Raw genomic sequence first — 21,748 nt, forward strand, 5'->3', positions numbered from 1 at the left:
GCTGAGATTGCTGTTTATATAAGTAATGACATTTCTGATGTGTAGGATGTGAATCAACGCGATTTCCATTATTTTAAATTATTAAGATTGGTTCGTGACACAAGATTTTTTGATGCCAGTAATGAATTAACTCTCAAGTCAAGGTATCACTGTCAAACAGCAGACTGCTTCAACTTTATTGAAAAATTATATATTTTTTTGTTTTAATCAAGACTGATTTTAATTTCACAGAGTTTTTTTACAACTTGTAAAGACTCAATAATTTCCTTAATGTCGTAATATCTCTACATAGATTGAAATGATTTTCGTCAGACATAAAAATAAAATAGAATAAGCTTAATCATATGCCATGCCCCAAAGCAGAATGTCTTGAATTCTTCTGCAACGAACCCTCGGCTGACTGGAAATATTCTGTCAGTAAAAATTCCCATATAATAGTGTTTCTTCACTACACTTTTCTTAAAATTCTTCTTGCCTCGTACATCACAAATTTTAGCGTATTCTGCTTTGGGGATGCCAGCATCAACGAACACCTCGAATATGTATATTTAACTCAAGTTTTAGTACCAAAATTAAATTTAGTTTGTTTTATTAATATATATGAGATTAAAAACAAAATATTTTAACTATGTCCATGTTCAATTAACCATGATGATAACAAAGATGAAAGTAATCACGGTGGAAATTTCAACCATAATTTGTTCAATAAAAAGTTTAATTCTAGATTAAGTTAGTTTATTTTTTAGTTTTAATTTTTTTTCTTATTTTCAATCTGATAAGGAAACTTCGGAATACCACACCAAATACCAATATTTAGATGCATTTAAACTGTTTAAAACGCTGAAATTATAATATATACGCATAGTGGTTACTGCGAAAATATCGATAATCCAAGTTAATTTAATTCGAATTTAATTTTCATGTATCAAACATTATACTGTGATGTTTCTTTTATTTTTAATTTATAATGCTAACAACTTATACTGCTTTAAATATTCTGCCGTACATATTTTGAGGTATCGAAAATATTTATCATGTTTCGTTCATTTAAAGTAGGCTTTTTAGCAATGTTATGTAATAACACAATCGAAGGCCGAAGCTTCCAACCTTTCAGTCCACGAGAATAGTTGATAGTTGCGAGACTGATTAAGAGAACCCAAGCAAACATCGATGTTTCTCCATTAAAGTTTTTTTACTAATTAGAAAATTCGGTTTGGAAACTTATCAATGTTCAACCCAAATCACCGATATTTATCTGAAAATGTGAAACAATTCCAAACTAAGTTATGAAGAGCGGATTAACCGTGTTTTGGGTTAACTAGAAATGGCTTGTGTGTGTATAAATCACTATTTATACCCTAAAGTTGCTCTGAATGGCATCTGTTGTCAGCAAACTTTGATACATAGATAGAAAAATATTGAAGTCAAGCATATTTCTTTCAAGACTAACAACGTTATTGATAGGCAATTCTTATATAACAGATGTATTTTGGTTAGTATAACTATACGAGTCACAGTTATTACTATTAGGATTTTTTTATAACACAATATCTTAATATATGTATGTATACAATGATTCTCTAAGAATATGTTCCAATTATTATCATAGACTTAAAGTTGTTTGGTCTTATTATACCGTTTCACTCAATCATGTCAAGCTGTGACGTATTTGCACAAATTCATGCATGGGCACGCGTTTCTCACTAAAATTCGTCAGTAATAATCCAAATACGAGTGTAATGAAACATTAAAGTGACAATATGTTACAAAAAAATTACGTAATTATTGCTCTCGAACACAAAATTTTGAAATTTGGGAATATTAAACAATATCATGTTTGAAAATAATTTTTTCCAAGCCAATTTGAATTTTCTGTCGTTCGAATCATATATTTTAGTTCTTCACGTTTAATCTATTATATAATTTCTTTAATAATCCGTGTTACTTTCGTGTGGATGATTTATTCTGTAAAAGCCTTAGAAAATTCTGAAGAAAAGCTTTTAGAACATCAAAACAAAAGATGTGGTATAATATGAGAATTATTGGAGTAGCCCTTCATCATATTAAAATCAAAATTATAATACAGTGTGCTTAAAGTTGTACAAACTAGGAAAATATAATGCGAGTAAGTACTGATGTGCCTGTGTGAAAAAAATTATATAATTTGGATTGAAGTAAATGTTAGAAATGTGTCTCTGCATTTCAACATGCTTCACATCCACCATAAATGGGTCAAAATATAGAAGTAACTTTCAAACTGTCATCATTTCAGTTGTTTGAGATTTTTCTCTTTTCTTCGCTGCATGAGCATTTCGATGCTTAAGGTAAATATGAGAAGAATATCTGAGTGGGATGGGTACATAATACTGTAATATTACTTATAATATAATGACGCGTGTTTTGGAAACAAGATACTACGTGATTTCACGAAAAGAAAATTTATTTTGTTTAATCTTCAAGAGTATTGCGAAGTTAATGAACCACAAAAAAGTAGTAAATAAACATAGCTCGCGTGAAAAGTGAAATTTATTAAGACGTCGTCATACTTGCATTGATGTATTTAGAGGGCAAATATTTGTCGAAGCGATGTGTGTATATTTTCGTTTGCTCCAACGATGCGAAAAAAAGCGGGTCTAAATGTCCAGCTCGTAGTACACGGATAAGGTACAGCTAACAGAAAGTGCGTGAGTGCGGCTAGCGAAGCTCGTTTGCGTGAACGAGCTGCTCACTCACAAAATGAACATCATTATGATAGCGAGTGGACAAATTAAATAGCGGCATTGCACTGGTCAGGTATAGAAAAATATAAAGAAGAGGCACGTGTCATTATGTGAAAATAAAAATAAAAAGAGATTCCGCCACACGCGAATTCCTGAATAAGCCCATGGAAACGAAACGAGATTTTACATGCTTCGACTGTCAAGCCGAACTCTTTCGATGAAAATGCCGTCGTTATACGCGAAGGCAAGCGTACAATAGCGTAGAAAAGAAGAGATTGGTGATGCATTCGTGAACGGAGCGGGACGAATGGACAGGAAATCTCGTTACAACGTGTAAAAACCGTGAGAAGTAAATAAATAAATAAATAAAGCTCTCGAAGAAAAGAAAGAAACGAAGAAATCGATAAATGATGCTCACAAAAAATGTTGCTGAGACACGCGCTCACACGAAACGATTGTGAACACGATATTTTTTATGAAAAAAATATATGTACAGTGAGTAGAAAAAAAAGCATTTAAAATTGTGATTTTGAATTTATGATATTCATTAATAAAACTTTATCACTAATTATCATTTGAGCTGCAACAATGGGTCACAAGGGAAAAAAATAATTAACCAACTGTTATCTATATATAGGGTGCACAGCTAACACCTCGAATTTATTGGAGAACGGTTGATCCTAGAGGCATACGTCAAATTAGAGAAAGTATCCATGTAACGTGTGCACATCAGATACGTCATATTGCAAAGGGTTGCATGGTTATCAAAATAAAAAAATTAACTTTTATATGGACACCCTGTGTTCAAAATCCCAGTTGGAAAGTTGTTGCCCTGTCTCTCCTGAAACCAGCAAAAAAAAAATAATAATAATAATAATTCCACGTTTATAAGTACAATACTCATTGAGATATTTTAATTAAAATATCGGAGAATAGTTGAGAAAAACAGAATAAACTAACGGGAAAAAAGTTTTTCCCCTCATTTTATGCCCCCCCCCCAAGTTTTCTCTGATTTTTGAATTAAAATATTTCAGCGAATATTGCTTGTAGAAACGCTGATTTTTTTCGTTGGCCTCAGGTGAGATTGGACAACATCTTTCTAATTGAGCTTTCAAGCACAGGGCGTCCGTATAATAAGTTAATTTAACTTTACGTATGCCTGTCTGAGGTCCACCCGTGATTTGGATACTTTTTCTAACTGAAAGTAAGACTCTAGTATCAACGGTTCACCAGAAACTAGTGGTGAACGTTGACTTCCTTCTTTTGCCTCCCTGTCTTAATCAGGCGGAAATTTTACTCTCTACACCCAAATCCAAGAGTCAGCTCCTTTCTACTCATCAAATGGATTTCTGAATGAATTTATAGCAGAATTTTCTTTTATTGAGGTCGATCTCCATTGTTAAATTTCACTTAGCTTATAATAACGGAATTACTCTATAGCGCTATTTTTCGGATGAAACGTGGGAAGTTGGGTAGCAAATCAGAAAGAAATGTTAAACTCTTTCAGTTTAAATGGCTTCTCTAAAGTCTACGTTGATTGTGTTCAATTTTTGCATCAAACTTTGCTGCTACTGAAACCCAATGTTATACTTTAGTTTTAAAAAAATCTATAATCTGAATTCATACTACAAATATAATTTGTAGTATGTTAAACGAAACTAGTGGTGGTCCAAACGGGGGACGTCGTCCACTTCCCCGCAGAATTTCTTAATACTCTGAATCCTTCTTGTCTTCTATCACATAAACTCATTTTAAAAATCGGAACACCGGCAACATTACTAAGAAATACCTTAATTCCCCCCAAATAGTTCAATATAACTAGACTACAAGAAAAAGCTCTGCATAAAAACAATGTAGATCCACAGAGTGATCACTGGGTGTGCTCGGGAAGAGATAGTTTTCATTCTAAGAATACTGTTAATCCCAACGAAATATCTGTTCGAGTTTAAGAGTTCCCTCTCAAGGGGAGTGCTTTGCCATGACAACAAATAAATCTCGAGCACAGTCGCTGGAAATGACCAACATGGAAAATCCGACAGAGGATTGTTTCCTACATGGAAAGTTGTACGTCGCATGTTCCAGAGCGTAGCCAGTTGCCAGAGCTGCCAGTGTAGCCTGGTCATCTTAGCCCCAAAAGGCAATACCTCAAATGAGGTTTTACAAAGAGGTACTGGGGTAAATGAAACTCAATTTTTAGGTTGTTTTTATACATTAAGAATTTTCAGATTAAGAAATCTACGCGAGGGATGTCGAGGGTGACAGCTAGGTAATAATAAGTGATTTCAAATCTGTTTATGGAGGAAAAATAATGATTCGAGCAAAATTTTAACTTGGGGCATCGTGAGTTAAGTTTTTTTGTTGTGTGTGGGACTAGCAATTCCATCCAAACATGCAATACTTGATTTCCAAATTCTGGTATTACTGTACAAAGATAAGTAAATGCAATAGAACGAAGTATTTATTTGCTTCTCCAGATCTTCCTTTCAACCGGCATAACAGAAATACCTAAACCCCCTATAAAATAGCAGATCTTTTTCTTTTTACCAAATAAGCTTTCTATTATGTTTAAGCAAGGGCAAAATAAATGGGGGCGGGTAGGAAAATGTATTTCATTGAGAAAAATCAGAGTTGCAAAAACATCTGGGATTTTCATTGTTAAAATAGGTTTTAAAAAAGTGAGATATTTCGTCAATGCCACTGGGGGGGGGGGGGGTCAAGGGGACTGGGAAATGTTTTAAATTTGAGAGTGCTCACATCGAACTCTCTGTTAGAGATTTCGATTTGTGAACTAAGGGGGCCTCATACCTTTTAACCAATACAGTCAAAAAAACTCAAAAACTGCACTCTAGAAAAATATTAAAAAATATATTATATAAGCACTGATTTTTATTTTGATACGATTGTATAGCCTGTCATATATGTTATGCCAACATAATGTTTCACGTAATCTCTAATACTTATTTCTTTGCAAATCTTCAAACACTACGGAAAAAAAATTAAATGTCAACACCTTGCGCATGATAAAATAGCATGAAATAAATTGAACTGAACAAAAATTGATTCGAAATAATATAAACTGTTTGGTTCATCAAATTGGGCAAAATATTCTCTATATATAATCTACATACAGGGTGATATGGGAAAACTTCAAGAGGTGGTAGTACACACAAAAACAAACAATTTTTATCAAAGAATGTATTGCCCAAAATGAAATGAACGTACTACAGGGCGCAACATAGTGGACTGTGGCACACCAAGGCTACGGTCCACAGCTCGCGTGCTTGTAGTTGGCTGGTCTGCCACCACCATTTTCAAAATCTCGTCTTCCACACCTGCTGTTCTGGCAGTCCTTGTATAACCTGCATCAGACCAGAAAAGATCCCGTTTCGCACAGCACAGCTACCGATGCAAGCGCGCAAATGTTTTTGGATTGGGCAACCACCTGAGGGTAAAACGCTCACCGTACATTCGTGTTGCCTCTGTGGTACTTCCGTTTGCTTTCAGCTCCGTCTGTTTTCAGTATTATTAAAGTGCGCCATTATCTCGTACGTTACAACTGTTAGGACGGTTGCACGCTGGAATAACTTTACAGGGCTGGCGTCCTCGCCTTTTATTCACTGTGACGCAGATTTGCATAAGGTTTCTTTTTGTTCCCCAGATTACATTTGCATGCACGGTGTTCTTTTTTCTCCCGATAAATTTCAACAGGAATGCCGTTTTAACGTTTGCGGAGCGGCCGTTCGCGTTTCATGTTAGACCATGCATTCTTTGATGACAATTGTTTGTATTGGTGTGTACTACCACCTCTTAAAGTTTTCCACCCTTTTCTGAACCACCGTGTAAATATCCATTCATAAATATTTGATTTATGAAACAATTATTTTAAATTTCGAAAATGTCAAATTCTGAATAAGGTTGAGTCAATGAAATATCGATATTTTGCTTTGAATCAATTTTTATTCAATTACATGGATATCATGCTCGCTGGTGTTAGCAATACATTTTTTTTTCTCTTAACTCCCACGACGTACTCTGATTTATATATTTAGTGATCAGGAGGTGCGTCGCCTTTAATGTTTAATAGAAAACCTGAGTGTTTAAACCTGATTAGTCGGTGATATGAAGCTGAAATAACACGGTTCTGGTCAGAGTAAAATACATTGATGTATAGGTATGATTTAAAAAAATTTCAGTGTTTAAAAAAATTAGACACAAACATTTTCTTTCACACAGCCTGGTATATAGCCGCACAACCCCGAAATATAGCCCGGTAGTCAAGCGGTTAAAGTGAAAATTTGCAAAAAATAAGTATTGGAGATATGCAGAACATCGAATTGGCACAGCATATACAATAGTGAGTATGAGCACCAAATTTGAAATGAATCAGTGTGGCTAAATAACAAATTTAATCAAATTACTAAAGCATAGCGTTTGAGGATTTTCATCCATGTTAAAAGCACGAGACCCGCTTAAACCGGCCTTAAAAATCCGGATTCTCACCTGATGATATAAGTGATTCTATAACAATAATCATGAATGTACACTAATTGTTACAGAATTGAATCAGAATATACAGTCGATGTAGAGTACATTTACATACATAATCAATATCTCCCTAATTTATCCGAATTTTCTTTAAACCATCTCGGTCTCAATAACGCCGGATGAGCGGTTTCACTTGATGCCGTCTTAGTTTTTTCTGCCCTGGACCAAAAGTTGGCTATTAAAAAACTTTTTTTGATTGATTTGTGTTTATTACAATTATGTCAAAATGCCTCTTGAAAAAAAAAAATTCATTTTTTTAAATTTAATTAATTAATTAATTTGGGACGATATCTTTACTAGGACTATTGGAGTTAGGCACATACAGTGGATCCCGTGTGATACAGTGATAAAAAAACTATCATGAAAAATTTTGTAAGCCGGAAAACGCTTTAAACGGGAAATCTTAATAAGAATTATATATAGAGTTGGGACCACGAAAATAAGGCGTGCTAAGTGGGTAAACATTATAAGTGAGAACGTTATGAGCGAGATCGGCTGTATATGTGTACTTCAAGTCTTAACTTGAAAAAAAAACCCCAGTTATTAAATAAATCATTTCAAACCATTTAAAATCGTTATGACAGACTGAAACGAAGAGGTTAACCCATAGGACTACCCGGGCACGGCCCGAGGGTCTCAGATGCAAAGGGACTGACAGAGAATGAAGGTGGCTGGAAGTTGTTATTCCTACAGTAGGCTATGTATGGGACCCAACTTGCATATTCGTTTATAATTGGGGGCCCTCTGCCCTCTCACAAAATTTATCAAGGGGACTCAAACAATCGCTACAATGAAGATTTATAGAATTACTGTAATACTCATTTATTATTAAAAAAACAGAAATGCTCAGCTCATATTTTTGTGTCATTAAGTAGTTATAAATGTATAATTTTTCGATATTCAAACAGATGTTGAGTTATTGTTTGATATTATTTCTGTTCCGATATTCTAGAGAAGTGGTCTTCAACACATGGCCCGCGGGCTAAATGTGGTCCTCGGAGCGCTTTGCCCTGGCCCATCGTCCATTTTGAGAAAATATTGAAAATAACAATGAAAGACGAACAAATAAATACAAATTATTCAATAAGAAACACGTCACTGAGAGGTTATACTGTAGTATTTGGAAAGAAATACGAGATGTTTTTTTCAGATTCACCAGTATATACAGTATATATATAATGCTGTGTATTTCATACACTCTCCCAGGGCAGTCCAAACAGGTGTGAGGGCCCAAACAATTTTTTGGGTCCCTCTGATTTCATATATTTCGGAAAAGAAATGTAGGCATCCATAGAAGGAGAGAATATAATTTCTTCACAAAAATTCTTGAATACACTGCATCTTAATGAAAAAAATAATTTCAGAGCTTTTTAAATGAACTATTTCATTATTGATGAAAATTCATAATTAATGGAAAAAATAATTTGAGAATTACTGATAGATACGATTTCAGAATTAAAGAAAATTCACATTTACGAAAATGAATTTTTAGAATAATTCGTGTTGAATGAAAAAGAAGTAATTTCAGAATAAATAAGACTTCAATTATTTATTCTGAGGCTCGTTAGCCTACCCTTTAAGACGCCACCGTACATGTCATCAAGACCTCGTGAATCTTACAATCCTAGCTGGTGACCCACGGGTTTCACGGAAAGTTTTAATTTGGCCCACAATTTCTGAAAATTTGAAGAGTTCTACTCTAAAGCATGATACTGGGATTCGAATTCAGAACCTTATTCTATTTCTACTTGAAATCCCAATAAAGCTCTACTTTTGATGAAATATGTCATGTTCTTTTGAATTCTTTCCAGTTATCTTCCGGAAAATCACTAAACTTATAAATGTTCCGAGATGATTTTTGATTGAAATTTTCAATTGAAGAGCTCCAAAGCAAATTAAAATTGATTTTAAAATCGTACTGTTTATAAATCTGAATGTGCTTGAAAAAATATTGCAATAGAACTACTGTTTCTTAACCCCTTTTTCGCTCATGGCTCTCTTTCAATCATGCTTCCTTCTTTTGCCTCCCTGTCTTAATCAGGCGGAAATTTTACTCTCTACACCCAAATCCAAGAGTCAGCTCCTTTCTACTCATCAAATGGATTTCTGAATGAATTTATAGCAGAATTTTCTTTTATTGAGGTCGATCTCCATTGTTAAATTTCACTTAGCTTATAATAACGGAATTACTCTATAGCGCTATTTTTCGGATGAAACGTGGGAAGTTGGGTAGCAAATCAGAAAGAAATGTTAAACTCTTTCAGTTTAAATGGCTTCTCTAAAGTCTACGTTGATTGTGTTCAATTTTTGCATCAAACTTTGCTGCTACTGAAACCCAATGTTATACTTTAGTTTTAAAAAAATCTATAATCTGAATTCATACTACAAATATAATTTGTAGTATGAATTCAGATTTCATTTTAAAAAAATAAACGATTTTACTATTTTCCCCAACCATTTATCATGCTTTCTTTTCAAATTGGACAGTGTTTCTGCACATTTTACTTTTCGTTCAAAAATTGCGATAGATAGGTATGTGATATATCAAATAATAATTTTCAAACACCTTAATTTCCTTAAATTTCTTTCACAGTTTCTACAGTTGCGAGAATTTTAATACAAATATTTGGGTTGCATAAAAATGCATCACAATTTTTTAAAGTTAGTTAATGGTATATTATTTATAATTAGATTAGTGTAAGTAAGTGCATATAGATACTTTTTTCAGCCTCGTGCTTTTAAACGGAGCTATAACCTTAAAGAAGGTACGCCTAAAATAGTAAAATCACTTGCTAATGGAATACAAACCAAAAATTCAAGCATCAGATAAATCTGTAGAATAAATTTTCAGTCTTCAAGACAGTACAGTCTCAACACAAGAGCCCACCCGAGCATAACCCGGGGGGGGGGGAACTAAAGTGCACTGAGGTCTTCATTGAAATGAGATCTAGAGATCTACTTAAAATTTTCGAGAATTAGCGTGATGTAAACTGGTAAGCAGTCATTTCTGGCAAGGTAGGGTCCTCAGAAAAATCACCCTTCCCGGGGACATGATGTTTTTCAGACGGCCCTAGCAATGAAAAACTAGTCCTAACAGTTGTATGTTAAAGTAATAAAAGACGGATGACAGGTCAAAGTCTACATTTGCTGAAAATTAGACTTGCTCAACGCTAAAACAGTCCTCAGACAGAATGATTTCGTAGGAATGTTGATGAATACTTGGGGGGGCTAATCAGGCAAAACATCAAAAACTCTTGGTTGCACCTGATTGAAAATACCTGAACTATAGCGATGGTAATAAACATCGTATGGTAGCTGTGATAAAAAATAATATTTTGAAAGATATCGCGCGCTCGAGTACGTGAACGACAGCTGTATCGTTCTTTTAGACACAGAAACTCTCTGCGCCGGACACTTGGATTCAGGGCCCTCACCTCCTGCATGAGGGCCCCTTGGCTGAGATCTTTGGCGGGCCCCTTAGTGAATTTGCGGCTTGAAAAAACAAAAAATGATAAGAAATTTCTCGGCCTCCCTGGGCTGGAGCGCTGTCAGCCCCACCCTTGGGGAACTATGCTTGAATTCATCTCTTTTTGCCTATATTCTATATATAAATAAATTCCTTAAATTTTTTCCCCACGTGGCGCATTTTCATGACCAGAAGTTTTTCTTTTGGCCCCTCTCTTAACCAGAGCTTCCACATCAAAGAGTAAGTCTGCTTAATAAATTGGTAACTTGATCTGAGTGAATTTATAGGTCTAATTAGCCCTCGTGTGCAGAAAATGACCGTGGTGCGACAAAAACGATCAAATGATCTTCAGAACCCCGGGCCAGATACCCAAAAAATCTCCCTGTTGCGAGTGTTCTGGATTCTAAAAGTTGTCACACTTTATCTCACCATATTTCATCTAAATCAGTGGTTCTCAACCTTTTTTTGACTCGCGGACATATTTTCAGTATATAATTTTATGGTGGAACCCTGTAGGCCTTTTTTCATTTATCTATCAAATTCACTTATTTATTTTATTTTCCTTGAGCCCGAACGGCTCCGCGGAGCACCGGTTGAGAACCGCTTATCTAAATGCATTTTGTTTTAGAGCAGAGGTCTTCAACCTTTTTCCAGTCGCGAGCACTGCCTTTATCTCATTATCAAAAGAAGAGCACTCATACGGCAAGTTTGACATACAATTGCATGAAATCAGGATGATTTCAGTCCTTGACTGCAATTTGTACAAGGTGTTTGATTGGAAAGTTAAAGTGCTCGCGAGCACGAAATGGGTCCCGAAAATAGAGCAGTCTGGCTGCTTCAGGGAGCATCGTGGTGCTCGTGAGCTACGTGTTGAAGATGCCTGTTTTAGAGGTCTCTGTGACCCCTTCAATAACCTGCCATAGCTCTTTTTTTACTTGATCTTCACCCGTGACCTCCTCAGAATATTCCAGGGCCACAAGAGGGGGGGGGGCGACGTAGCCCCCGGTTTGAAACCATTAATCTAGATTATTGCGCTGCTTTCAATTATCAAAGCTATTGTAACGGAGAGACAATTTTTTGTCCGACAGAAGAAACCTTTCATCACAATTCATATCATTTTCTAACGAAACAAAAACCCTCAAATAACTTTGGAATCAACGAAAAAGTGCCAAAAACGTTTTAAACAGGATATTTTCCCAAGAATGAAAAGCAAAGAACCAATTGAATAAATCAGAAACTTTAACTGATAGGTTCAAAAACTTTGTAACATTGTGGAACATTAAATTTGCTACAATGTCCAAGGATATGAGAATGTGCAACTTCTGATTTAGCTCTTATAAATATGAGTCTAACAACCACTTTTGCAAAATGAAGACAGAAATTATTGACTCACGAAACCAATTGTGCTTACTCTAACAGATAGGTAGATAATATAATTACTTATCCAAATCGAATCGAATTTCAGAAACATGGTCAGGTGAACTACATTATTTTCCAAATTTATTTTTGGTTGAACACGTGTGAACAGACTAACTTTGTCTGTCGTGAATGTAATGAAAGCTCAAGATTTTGTAGGTAATAACAATTGATTACGAAGTGAGAAAATGAATAGCAAGAGAAAATTTACATCCTTTTTTATAAGCTTGGAAGTAAAATTGGGAAATTTCAACAGTGACATATTTTTTCGAGGTATCTTAGTGATCATAGCACAGTGTCATCCAGCTTAACGTCGACTCCCGTTTCAAGATTTAATTTTAAGCAGCAATTTTGATTTGATTTCGAGTTTTTGTCTCAGAGCATAATGCCAACAATTATCTATACTAGTGATTAATAAATCATTTGTTACATCGAATCCCTTCAAGATTATGACTTCCTTTTTCATTCGAATCCAACTGGAAAATTTGCTACGATAAACTGTTCTAAGCTATGATATACCGATTTCAAGAATTTTGGTTACCACACAATAAAAGACAAAATTTGTAGTCGATGAAAAATTGTAATATTTAAACAAATAAATATGTCTGTAATGTATGTTTATTGTAGTCATTGTATGTTCATCGTACAGTGTTTTATCGACCTAAGTGAACACATCTATTAATGTTTCATTGATATTTTTTTAGATTTGATTTTGTTGCTGTTTGAAACTTAGAAAAAAGCTTAAATTAATAAAAAATTCAAACTAAGAAATTTCTATTTGGGTCAGGATAACGCTCGTATTCCAATATTTCACGAACGCTATAATACACCACGAAAATAATCTATCCCATATTATTTTTAGTCATTGCAATAGAAACAATCCAGATTTTTATGCAGAATTGAACGCTTCAATGAAAAAAATTTAACTCCTAACTGTAACTGGATATTTGAAAAATATAAGCACTTATCCAACATTTTTGAACCTGGAATATTAAGCTATCCATGTGTGTTCTCTGATGTTTAATTCATTTCCGTCTTTTGGTAATTTCTGGAATTAAATTTTTTATTCTATTTGATAAAAGTTTGGGGGTTAACTAAATCGATATACCTGTAACAAAAAAACAGTAGCTTAACATTTTCTTCCATGCTGTATTTGGAATATACGCTGAAGCATGCCCTAGTATGTATCAGAAGTCCCGAAAGCAGAATGTTTTGCATTGTTCTGCAACGAACCCTCGGCTGACTGGCAATGTTCTGCGGTAAAAATTCCCATAATAGTGTTTTCTTGTACTTTTTTTTGAAATACTTCCAGATTGTTCTGCAGTAGCGCTAATTGTCTGCGACGTACGTCGCAGATTTTGTCATATTCTGCTTTGGGAGTCAGAAGCTAGCTTTTAAAAACTATATAACTGATAACATATCTAATATCGTAACTTGCACAAACACCATTGAATTTGAAAGTCCAAATGTTAGTAATTGGTGTTGCACTTGTATGTAGCAACTATTTTATTACAAAGAATAGAGAAACCAAATAAAAAATTAGAGTGAAGATTCAAAAATCAGGAAAAGGTCAGTAAGAGATTGAGAATTCTGGCATTTTACACCACACAAGGAATGAATAGGATGACAAAAAAGGAAAAAAAAATGCGTTATACATATAAAAATATATATACATAATATATATTTTTTTTCAACCATTCTTCTTGAAAGATATGGGAATTCTCATTGATGATGTTTTCTGAACATTATTCAGCGGTGGCCAAAAAAGTGAATAGAATGCTCGGTTTCATTTTCAAAAAGGTTTCTGCGCGTTCTCCTAAAGTAATTATTCTGCTTTTCCAAGACTTAGTTCAACCTGGACTAGAGCATGCTGTAAGGTTTTGGAGAATATACCTACATGGACTTAGTTAAAGGAATAGAGAGAAGAGCTATGGGTGTCCATGTTGGCATACGGGGATTGAGTTATGAAGAGAGACTTCATTTTTCAATATGTTTACATTGGGAGAACGCAGGTGTTGGGGGATATGATCCAAGTGTTCAAAATTTTCAACGGGGTGGATAGGATGGACCATGAGTTATTAATACACCGTCAATCAACTGCTTCAACGAGGGGACACCAGTATCGTTTAATAAAGGACATCTCCAGGTTGTGGTATAGCAGAGAGTTTTCTCTAGAGGGTTGTTAAATAAATGGAATAGCTTAGCCCTGGGAGTAGTAAATTCTAACACAATGAAAAAAATTAAGATATGAAAAAAATACATGTTGGGGTAAATCGAGAAGCTATCCATCCTTAGAATAAGACAAGCATAAATATTTTTATGGGCATTGTATTATATATATATAAGTGCAATTATGAAAACTAAAGAATATATATATAGTCTTTAGTTTTTTCATAATTGCATTTTTAATTGGGTTGCTGTATTTTAGAAATATATGACACGTTTTTGCATGCATAGTCTCTAACGCACAAGTGGTTTCCATCGTCGACAGATTATGGGTTTTTTTATAATCCTGTTGATCCTAGGTCATTTGGATCGGAAGTATTTGAGATATAGGCCTACTTCGGAACGTATTTCTAACTTTCTAGCTGTAAAAATTTTAATTTTGGGAACTAACTTCTAAAAAATTGTACAGTATTACATTTGTATTACAATATCGCATATACTGTGACAACTTATACAGGGTGATTACTTAATTCCCCTTGCCACAACTTACCAGCGAAACGCTGATCCCAAAGGCATGCTTCCAATCAGAAAAAGTATCCAAATAACGTGTGGAACTCAGATACGTCATTCATGTTGCAAGGGGTTGTTTAGTTATTAAAATACAAAACTCAATAATTTATGTGGGCACCCTTTCCACAAAAACCAAATTAGAAAGGTGTTGCCCTGTCTTTTCTGAAGACAACAAAAAATCCCCGTTTCTAAGTGCAATATTCGCAGAGATATTTGACTTCAAAAGTCGGTGGAAAGTTGTAAAAGAACAGCAAAAATTAACAGAAAAAAATTATTTCCCTTATTTATGTTGTTCTTTTACAACTTTCCTCCGATTTTTGAATGATGTATATGAGTTACACAAGTTGTTCAGATACTTTGATACTTCCTAATTGGAAATAGCCTCTAGGATCAACGATTCGCCAGTAAAATGCGGCAAGGGGAATTAAGTAATTACTCTGTATATACTAATCTCATTGCTCTAAAATTTCATGCCTCAAAATGTATATGCGTGTTTTTCTTTCTCACAACAGTCTCAACGTAACGGATGTTTACAGCAAACCCGAATTTCAAAATTCCTAGAGTATTTTGCCCGGGAAAAAAACCATTGTTATGTGTAACAATATTATTTATAATTAAATATCTGCAACATATTCTTTTGTATATTTTCAAAGAAAACATTATTCTTTATGCAGAGATAAAAGTAAAGGTTTTTAGCTACAAGGTGGGGTTACTATGATTGCCCTAGTGGCGACATATGTGCATGAATTTGCCAGGCTTTGTCCCTTCTCCGTTTAGATGACCTTTGGGATAGGACGAAATCGGATGCAGTGGCATCACGGCGACTTATGCAGCTTTCTGATCATCTCGATGTTTTTTTCCCATTTACTATTAATAAAAGGCTTATTTCTTCCTTATCTTCCAACATACGCATTGTCTTGCATTAAAGGAAAAGAAAATACAGTATCTTTTTATTGTAGAAATAGCGTAGAGAGTATAATATAGAGTAGAAACAGCTTTTCATTGGCAATAATAAGGGCTGATCATAGTAACCTTTGTGATTGGTAGAAGACGAATCTCGCTTGCCATCCGGCTAAACAAAAACGCAGTTAGACACGCATTTTTTAATTTAAAAAATACTCATTTTTTACGGCAGTCTGCTTTAGCATAACACAGGAATTCCTAATCTTTTTCGTTCGCGGCACCATTGGAAAGAGAAAAGAATTTTAAATGCATGATGGGGGGGGGGGCGCTGTGCGACTTGATCTCGGGGCAATTCGGCGGCCCCCAAAAATGCCCTAACACACTGTTTAAGAATCACTGGCATAATATAAAGATGCATTTATGCAATTTTTTAATAGTATTGATTCCATATTTTTGAAGAATAAGTGAAAAATATTTGATCGTGAATGAATTGTGTGTGAGAGTAAAAAAACTATTGTTTATTTCCCGCCAATTTGAATGTTGGTAAATTTAAAATTGGTTGAATAATTATTCATTGTTTAGATTATACATAAGTACGTTTTGCTACAATTTTTTGAAAAATCTGAATTTACATCAGTGCATTAAGCTTCATCGATAACCAATCATCAACGTTATTTTGAGTAGCTTTTGCTATGGTCGTTCTACAGTAGGCCTAATGACTGAAAACTTAAGAGAAATATAGTTTCATCTTCTTTAAATCAAAGTAGAACACTTTAGCTATGAAATACCGAGGAAAAAGTGAATATTCCTAAGTGAAATTATGCAATTGCTAAAAATCATTGAGCCATTTACGAGTTTCGATTAATGAAAATCAGTAGGCATATTGTCTTGCACCTTTTAGTTAAAAAAATTATTTTCTTTATTATAATAGTATCAATATTTTAATTTTTTTTGCTGGCTACGCCAAATGTTTTCCAAGACATTTGTTCTTTCAAAACATTTACGGTTGAATTTTCTTTTTACATCGCCTGCAACACTTTATTCCGTGGCACTTTCTTCAGGCCGGGAAATCAATTTCATATTCGTTTGGATCACGAGTTCTATATCGTAAGCTTGGGTGACAGAAAAGGGTAAAATTATTTTCTATATATACTCCTCATAATAATTTCGTTAAAAGTATTTAACAATTTAAAATTTTCCATTATATTTATTAATACATTTTATTGCAAGTAGTAGGCCTAACTGTCGATGATTTTCTTTCCCATAGATTTCAAAACTCTAAAACGAATGTATTTTGTCATAAATAAGAACGAAATAAATAAACATGGATATCACGGCATGAAATAGCTCTAATATGTTTACGATTATTAGTGATTCGGATTAGCATTCAAAACTTGATAGAACTTTCCTAAAAAGAAACTTGATAGAAATTTCCTTAAAAGAAACTTGATAGAAATTTCTTAAAAAGAAACTTGACAGAAATTTCCTTAAAAGAAACTCGAAAGAAATTGAGGTACGGGTTTTTCATCACATATTGACATATATAGCATATTTATGATTATGTATTGCGTATAATGAAGAAAATATAAAACATATTCGTAAAAAGTGCAAGATTTCAGCAATTTGTTTCAAGATTTGTTTCAAACGTTACTGCTCACAACTGCTACCGTGTTTTGTATAATTTCTCAGAATTTAAATGTTTCAGAAATATTTTTCAAGCATTCGCGTTCTATCATAAAATATGTTCATACTCTTCTTGTTATAACAGACAATATAAATAACCTGATTGCATAATAATTTTTGCTATTCAAATAAAATAGTTCATACAAAATATTTCTGTTTAGTTCATTATAAAAAGCGATTATAAAACTTTAACATTAACGATTTATGATTATGATTTTTAATGTCTACGAGATATACGGTGATCTGGTAAAGCGTGTGATAAAATTTTCTTTTCATTCGAGATAGATAAAATGACCTTGTGATTGGATGGAAATGAAGAGAGAAAATATAGAGTACTAATATATAGGCCCTACTCCCTGCGCTGGATTACTTTCCTTGAGTGCAATCGAAAAATCTTCATTATTATTGGCAGTGGTCATTCAGAGAAAAGCTAGCGAAATGGCCAAAACAGCCGGAAAAATGAATTTCCGAAACAAAGCAGTGAGCAAAGCAATTGAGAGAGAAGAAAAGAAAAAGTAATTACAGATCAATCAGCATTCGCACGTAAATTAGGCGTCACACTCTGTTTGGAGTGACGATCATTAGGGCAAGAAATTATCAAAAAGACACAAGCTGATGCCAGTGAAAGTGAAAATAGTGAAAATCAGTCTTTGGTACATCACGCAGTAATTATTGTGGCGAGTTTTTAACACGTTATGTGTATATTCGTAAATACCTTGATGCTTGAATTGAGTGATGTTTCAATAATGCATTATTCTACTAAGCGATACAAGCTCTTATCGCATATGTTTAGCGTCTGTAGCAACTTAAGAGTTCGGCTTCACATCTTTTTTTCGAATAATTTTGAAACATTTATATGGCGATTCAAGATCATTGAAAGCATAGACAAGTTGGAAAAATGAAATAAAAAAATTCATGAAAGCATTGCATATATTTAATGGGATTGGTAGATTGTCTGAAATTAAATACTGAAAATTTAATGAAAAATTTATGGAACGCTACAAAACAGTTTATGTGAGAGTTACCAGAATATTACTTTCTGAGAATTTAAATATTATTCAATATATTTATTACAGTCAAACCTAAGTGCAAAACAAAATGAGTTAGAAATCCTTCTTAAAATAATCTTCAGATGATCAGGTTGTATATATCATTTCATTGTGAAAATAAAATGAAAGTTGAAATAATATTCCAGGTCAATGTAAGTTTATCGGTGAGCCAATAATGAGTTTTGCTATTCGGATCTCAGACAAGACTATGGGAATCAAACGGCTAAAACTATTTGGACTGCTGTATTAAAAAGGTGCAACAGCAGCAATAATGAGTTTTCTATTGTGAGCAATAACGGTTGAGGACAAATATACAAATCATCATAATGAAATAAAAAATATATATACATATATATAATATATGAATGATGGAGGTTAAGTCCTACCTACACCCATTTCATGGTAACAGAGGTCCCACTGCGGCTCGTCTTTTATAGACCGGGAGTTGTAAGGCGTATTGCCCATCATGCGGCTCTGGAGTGCGGCTAGGGCAGCTGTAATTGAGAGTGGCGTGATTTTACTGTCGTGAAAATTGCGATACGAAATGATATATACAAACACTGTTACCATCTTGGCAACACATATCATTACACGCAAAAATATCTGTACAGTTAAGCACTTTAAGAACATCGATTGCAATTAACCGTAACAATCTCTATCGTTTGTATAAGAAGTTCTAAATGACTTTAAAAAAAGGATGTTACGTTTCAATGACAGATGTTACGTTATTCATAAACTGAAACACAAAAGATATCACGCCAAACTTCATGAAATCAATTAAGTTATATTAGAAATAAGTGTTGATAAGTAAGGCTTATATTCCTTAACAAAATTGTGGTGAATTTAATGTAGTTTGCTTTTCGAATCCACTTTATCTTCTGATGGAAATCAACCGAGATTTTCGGTAAATTGACAAAATGTAAAGTTATTATGATAGTAAAATTTTGACTTACTCTAAAGTTTAAAGGTTTAGAAACAACAAGCCAAGTGAAACGGATATATTAACGTACGCTCAAAAAGTGGTTTTATATGAAAACAGATTCTATCTTGTTTTAAAAACGCTGAGTTAAGTCAACTTGTTAGTAACGAGCAAATCTAGTTTTATTTTATTTTTTATTCGGTTAGCTTACGTAATGGAATTTTCACATTATGAAATAAATCACATTTTTATGCGAAAATGTTTCACGTTTATCATTATTTAGTAGATCTATCGTTAAATTGTACCCCTGGTATTCGAAGCTGTGTAACTAATTTGCTGATTAGCAACATATTACCATGAATGATATAATGTCATACCAATTGTTATATGCATTAAAAATGTTCTGAAGTTCAATGGGAATTTTAGATAAAGATAGTTTCCCAGAATATCTATCTCTCTCTTCCAAACACTTTAAATAAAGTTAAAAATAAAATAAATGTGCGTTTTTTTGTTGTTGTAAGGAGGTCAGTTGCAGGTGATGTTTGTGAGAAAGGTAAGTAGGTGACGTCTTACAAGTAGGTCCTAATGCTTTATCCATGTACATACATGTATACTGTAGCCTATTTGAGCTGCATATATATAAGTTATTATGGCTCTTATGATATACAATGGATGTGAGAAATAAGACAATTTGTGTAATTTGAAATAAATTCACATAAACTTCATACTTTTGCTCTTCTAAAAAATTATTATTAAATTGAAATTCAATGGATTTGTGAGATAAAAATAAACAAAAATAACTAATCCTTTTAGATAAATATTTTACATCAATTAGATCGAATCGCGAATCGCTCTCAAAAAATTTTTTTTTTTTTTACTTTATTTTGTGTTACACACTCATTATATTTTCATTTCAAATAATTTCCACTTTGAATATTCGAAATCTCAGTATGATTAAACTCATAATAATTTGAACAAGAATTCAAAACGAGAATTAATTCGTGATAAGTTGCAAAATAATTTAATTATTAATTCAAAATAATCTAACTTGATTAATTTAAAACTAGAATTTGGCAAAAAAGAAAAAAAATATTTGAAGCTCATCAATGTTACATGTCAACCGAATTTTCTGCTTACGCTTCTGTGATTGTTTCTAAGGCGTTAACTATCACAAGACTCGGTGAACATTCGCTCACAATGGTGTGAATGAGCGTGGAAGTGGAATAAACAGTATGAATACTTCTAGACTGACAAATAATATACAACACTTATCAGCTAAACATTAAGGAAAATTTATGAGTCCTTTTCCTCCGGAAAAGTCAATTGTAAATATGCAGTGGGAAGTAGTTATTCTTTAGAAGAATTGAAAGCTATAATGTGATGGGAGGGCAACGGTGGAGGGGTGATCTATGGGAGCAACAGTACTCTGGGGAAAGCTGTAGCTGTGTTTGTACAATCGTACTCCTAATGTGGTAGTAAATGTGAACCCTAGGGAGCAGTTGAAACTCAAATGACTTAGGGCACGTGGTGAAAGAAAAAAAAAAACGTGGTTGTCATCCACAATGAACAATCTCCTATAATGATGACAGACTTGAAGATTCACATCCATTGATCCAGAAATAAAATGACAGAAATTCACTTGTATGCACGACTATAGAAATGCACAAGAGCTTATAACACAAATTGAAAAACGGGTGATATAGCCTACAGTACAAACCTTGTGCATATCGACTGCTTCACATGGAAGTTAATAAAGATACAAAATTTTAAACTTTTAACAAATGAAAAAAAAAAAAGAAACGAAGAAGAAAGGAGAACAATAGGTAATATGAAAAGAAGAAAAGAAATCATTTCCTAAATATACCTCTGCTACATAAATATCGTATACATAGATGAATAAAAACAATTATACAGAAAATATTTATTTAAATTCCTCGAAATAAAATAATTTATTGTCTAGTTCGAAGTTTCACATATGACATAGAATTTTACTATAATAAATGATTTTTGGAAGATCTGAACAAAATATTTATTTTTATTATACAATATCCTATGCAAATGAAGTAGGCTATAGAATAAATATTTCAAATTATGATTGCAGATTATGTAATCGTTGTGTAATTCATGCGCCTTTAAAGATAATCTGTTCAAACTGTGAATTTTTTCACGTTTCCCAATTTTTTTATTTTATTTTGTTCTTCCGCTTCATTCTTTAGTTTTTTGAATTTTTATCAGGCTTACTACTGTACACACAATCTTTTGGTAAACTATTATCTCACATTTTTTTCTCAATTGTAATTAGATTGATTTT

The 21,748-nt window shown here is 33.4% G+C and overlaps 1 protein-coding gene across 4 annotated transcripts in view; it reads right to left on the reverse strand.

The window, feature by feature from the left end:
- Nucleotides 1–21,748, reverse strand: part of LOC149080222 (homeobox protein Dlx6a-like) — a 71,097-nt gene that overhangs the window by 47,685 nt on the left and 1,664 nt on the right. The window contains exon 2 of one of the 4 annotated variants that reach the window (XM_089239287.1): nucleotides 18,905–19,012. The exons of 1 other annotated variant lie outside the window; for it this stretch is intronic. In XM_089239287.1, coding sequence (XP_089095413.1) covers nucleotides 18,905–19,012 — 108 coding nt within the window. The remainder of the gene's footprint in view (nucleotides 1–18,904; nucleotides 19,013–21,748) is intronic. 2 more of the 4 variants (XM_089239290.1, XM_089239288.1) reach the window with 2 other exon arrangements.

Source organism: Pholcus phalangioides, unplaced genomic scaffold, assembly GCF_987345545.1.
Source record: "Pholcus phalangioides strain wild (caught in Gottingen) unplaced genomic scaffold, Ppha-v1.0 ptg000011l_1, whole genome shotgun sequence".
Classification (NCBI taxonomy): Eukaryota; Metazoa; Arthropoda; class Arachnida; order Araneae; family Pholcidae; genus Pholcus; species Pholcus phalangioides.